The 3,479-nt window shown below is 48.8% G+C and overlaps 1 protein-coding gene across 1 annotated transcript in view; it reads right to left on the bottom strand.

The window, feature by feature from the left end:
* Positions 1 to 531: 531 nt before the first annotated feature.
* The window catches only part of TRIM71 (tripartite motif containing 71, E3 ubiquitin protein ligase), a gene marked incomplete at its 5' end in the record, with an annotated part of 84,616 nt that continues 81,668 nt past the window's right edge, over positions 532 to 3,479 (bottom strand). Inside the window, one exon of the mRNA XM_012001020.1 lies at positions 532 to 2,428. Within this exon, the coding sequence (XP_011856410.1) occupies positions 977 to 2,428 (1,452 nt within the window). The remainder of the gene's footprint in view (positions 2,429 to 3,479) is intronic.

The raw sequence follows: 3,479 nt of genomic DNA, 5'->3' as shown, positions 1-3,479 counted from the left end.
CTGAGAACGAGGTTAATTTCCTTCTTCCTTCCATTTAACCCTTTATAACCTAACAGCAAAATAAGAAAGCTTAACTTTTGAGAATACGTTTAATCAAAAATCCTGAGCTACCATCTATATATTTTTTCAAGAAACCAAAGTGTGAAAAGGAGAGCTTCTTTGGGAGGCAGTGTGTCATTTTCAGCTACTTGGGTGCAAGATGGCTTTGAAACAAACACGCACACACCCTCCCTGAAAAGAAATAAAGATTATATACCCTAAAACATGAAGGGTCTGCTTTTCTTGGCTAGCAAGCCACAGCCACAACGTTTAAGATTAAGAAAAGATACAGAAGAGGATGTTAAACACACTGAGGTATGAACGGAGAACAGAGGAAATTTCTCTGTTGCAGCATTTAAAAAAAGAGAAGATTTTCCAAAAGATCAAAACGACACAACATAATCTAACCCCATATAAACACAGTATTCTCAAGAACACACTCTATAATTATGCATTTCAAATCCTATTTTTTCCATGTTTTATAGTTTTTTGTTTTTTTACTTAGTAGTTTTTTTTTGTGTTTCCTTGGCTCAATCTACAGAATACACCCCACCACACACATCCAGTGCCCTCCCAGCCATACGGATGCCAGGCTTGTGCATATCATGCCCCACGCAGGGGAAGAGGGAAATGCAAACTCCACTGAGGAGGGGAAGAGGGCCTGCTGCAGAAGGAAATGTAAAGATTTATGAGGTAGATAGAAATTATCACTTCACAGGCTCAATCCCTGCAGAAAAGATAAGTACATTCATCTGTAAAAAAATAAAGATGAGGTAGGACTTAAGCAATGTTGTACTTTTCTTGTTCTCTTTTAAAAAAAAAAGAAAAAAGAAATTTCCCTGAGACTGTTTCTTCTTTGAAATTCAAAAAGAGAGAGAGAGAAAGAGAGGGAGAGAGACGCACACACACCCCAAACACAGAAACCTAGGAAATGCAATTAGAAGACTAGGATTCGATTGTTGCCAAAGTCCACCACCACGATCATTCCGTCGGGGGTGATGGCGACGCCAGAAGGGCGGTCCATCTGCCCAAAGCCGCTGCCTTGAGCGCCGAACTTGCACAGGAAGCTGCCGTTGGATTCAAACATCTGTACCCGATGGTTCCTGGAATCTGCCACAATGATGCGCCCTTCCTGGTCCACGGCTACGCCTTGTGGGCGCAAGAACTGCCCATTGCCCGTGCCCTCCGAGCCCAGAAAGCGTGCCGACTGGCAGTCAGGGTGAATCACCAGGAGCCGGTGGTTGTTGAAGTCGGTGACCACCAAGTGGCCCTCATGGTTGAAGGCCACACCCCGTGGGGAGTCAAAGTGCTTCCAGAGAGCCCCCTCGAAGCCATACTTATTTAGGAAGATGCCATCAGGCCCAAACAGTTGGATCCGGTGGTTCCTCGTGTCTGAGACCAGGATCTTGCCCTCAGAATTCACCGCCACATCCCAAGGGTAGTTGAACTGCCCATTCTTGGTTCCTTTCTCACCAAACTTGAGGAGGAACTGGCCCTCGAAGGTGAAGATCTGGATGCGATGATTGTCCTTGTCAGCCACCACGATCCTGCGTGAGGTGTCACAGGCCACCCCGGCTGGTCGGTCGAACTGCCCAGGCCGGGAGCCCAGGGTGCCGAATTTGTGATGGAAGGCGCCGCAGGGCTTGAATACCTGGATGCGGTTGTTGCTGCGGTCGGCAACGATGATGTAGCCCTCCTTGTCTACACTCACGCCCCAAGGGCGGCAGAGCTTGCCATCGCTGTCACCCTCGCTGCCGAAGCTCAGGCCCGGGAGCCCAATGCCCACGTAGCTGCGGCCTGACTTGACCACCACCTTGAAAGGGCTGTTCTCAATGTGCTGGTTGCACAGTGTCACAGATACCAGGTGCTCACCCTCCAGCTGGGGCCGGTAACTCACCACGTATGTCCCATTCTGCTGATCGCTCACCTCTGCACCAAACAGGTTGCCATCAGGGCCCAGGACCACAGCTGACATCAGGTCACCTCCTGAGAGACGGGGCTCACCATCGTGGTCATAACCAATGACTGTGAAGGAGGCCACCTTACCCTGGAGGGCGCGCTTGAGGCCATCGCCCGTGGCCTTGGTGAGTGGCGCAAAGGCCCCGCTGCTAACAAAGCCAAAAGACTTGATGGCAAGGTACAGTGCCTGATCAGGGGGTGTGAACATGACTCGGTCATCTTCCTGGGGCTGCAGGAGGCTCCGCACGGTCTTCAGCTCCTGCACCTGGGCCAGCATCCGGTCTCGGGCCAGCAGGATGTCTAGCGCTCTACCCTCCTCCAGGACCTGCTGCACGGCACTGATGGTGCTCTCAAGCTTGTTGAGGTTTTGCCGCAGCTTCTCCACCTGCAGGTACAGAGACTTGGCTTTCACCTGGCGGATCTTTTCTACCTGGAGGGAAAAGCAAGAGTGAAGAAACACACAGAGGCTTAGAGCCAAGCACAGAAAATACCACATAAGCCACAACTAATCACAAGGGAGCATCAGACAAACACATATTGGGGGATGGTCTACAGAAGACATTGGGCTTTCTTCAAAGGCAGCAAAAGCAAAATGGACCAAAAAAACCCTGAAGAACTGTTCTGGGTTACAGAAGATAGTTACTAGAAACAGGACAACTATGCAATCAGTGGCCCTGGACTGGGGGGAATGGCTGGGGCTGGGGCGAATAGAGTGCTGTTGGGACAATTGTGGAACCTTGATTATGGACTGAAGAATAGATGCTAGTACTGTATCAAAATCAAATTTTCTGATTTCTGTAATTGCAATGTGATTGGGGTAAAAGCGCTGTGCTTCCAATACGCCAACTCACTCTCAGATCACAAACATATATACATATACATACATACACACACACACACAAGACGCACACGCACACGCACGCCTCATGCCTATAATCCCGGCACTTTGGGAGGACGAAGCAGGCAGGTCATCTGAGGTCAGGAGTTCGAGACCAGCCTGGCCAACATGGCAAAACCCTGTCTCTACTAAAAATAACAAAAGTTAGCCACGTGTGGTGACGGGCACCTGTAATTCCAGCTACTTGGGAGGCTGATGTGGGGAGAATCCCTTGAACCTGGAAGGTGGAAGTTGCAGTGAGCAGAGATCACGCCATTGCACTCCAACCTGGGCAACAGGGCAAGACTCCATCTCAAAAAACAGTAATAATAATAATTGGAACAAAACGTACATAATCAGTAAATCTGGATAAGGAATATATGGAGTTACTATAATTACTGCAAGTTTTCTGTAAGCTAGAAATTAAAGAAAAATAAAAGTTAAAACAGCCATCTAGAGCTGGGCACAGTGACGTGCACCTGTAGTCCCAGCTACTCGGGAAGCTGAGGTGGAAGAATCACTTGAACCTAGGAGGCTGAGTCTGCAGTGTGCCATGACTGTACTTGTAAATAACCACTGCACTCCAGCCTGCGCAATACAGTAA

Source organism: Mandrillus leucophaeus, unplaced genomic scaffold, assembly GCF_000951045.1.
Source record: "Mandrillus leucophaeus isolate KB7577 unplaced genomic scaffold, Mleu.le_1.0 Scaffold646, whole genome shotgun sequence".
NCBI lineage: Eukaryota > Metazoa > Chordata > Mammalia > Primates > Cercopithecidae > Mandrillus > Mandrillus leucophaeus.
Note: the sequence above shows the minus strand (reverse complement) of the source record. Positions and strands in the feature narration are given on the sequence as shown.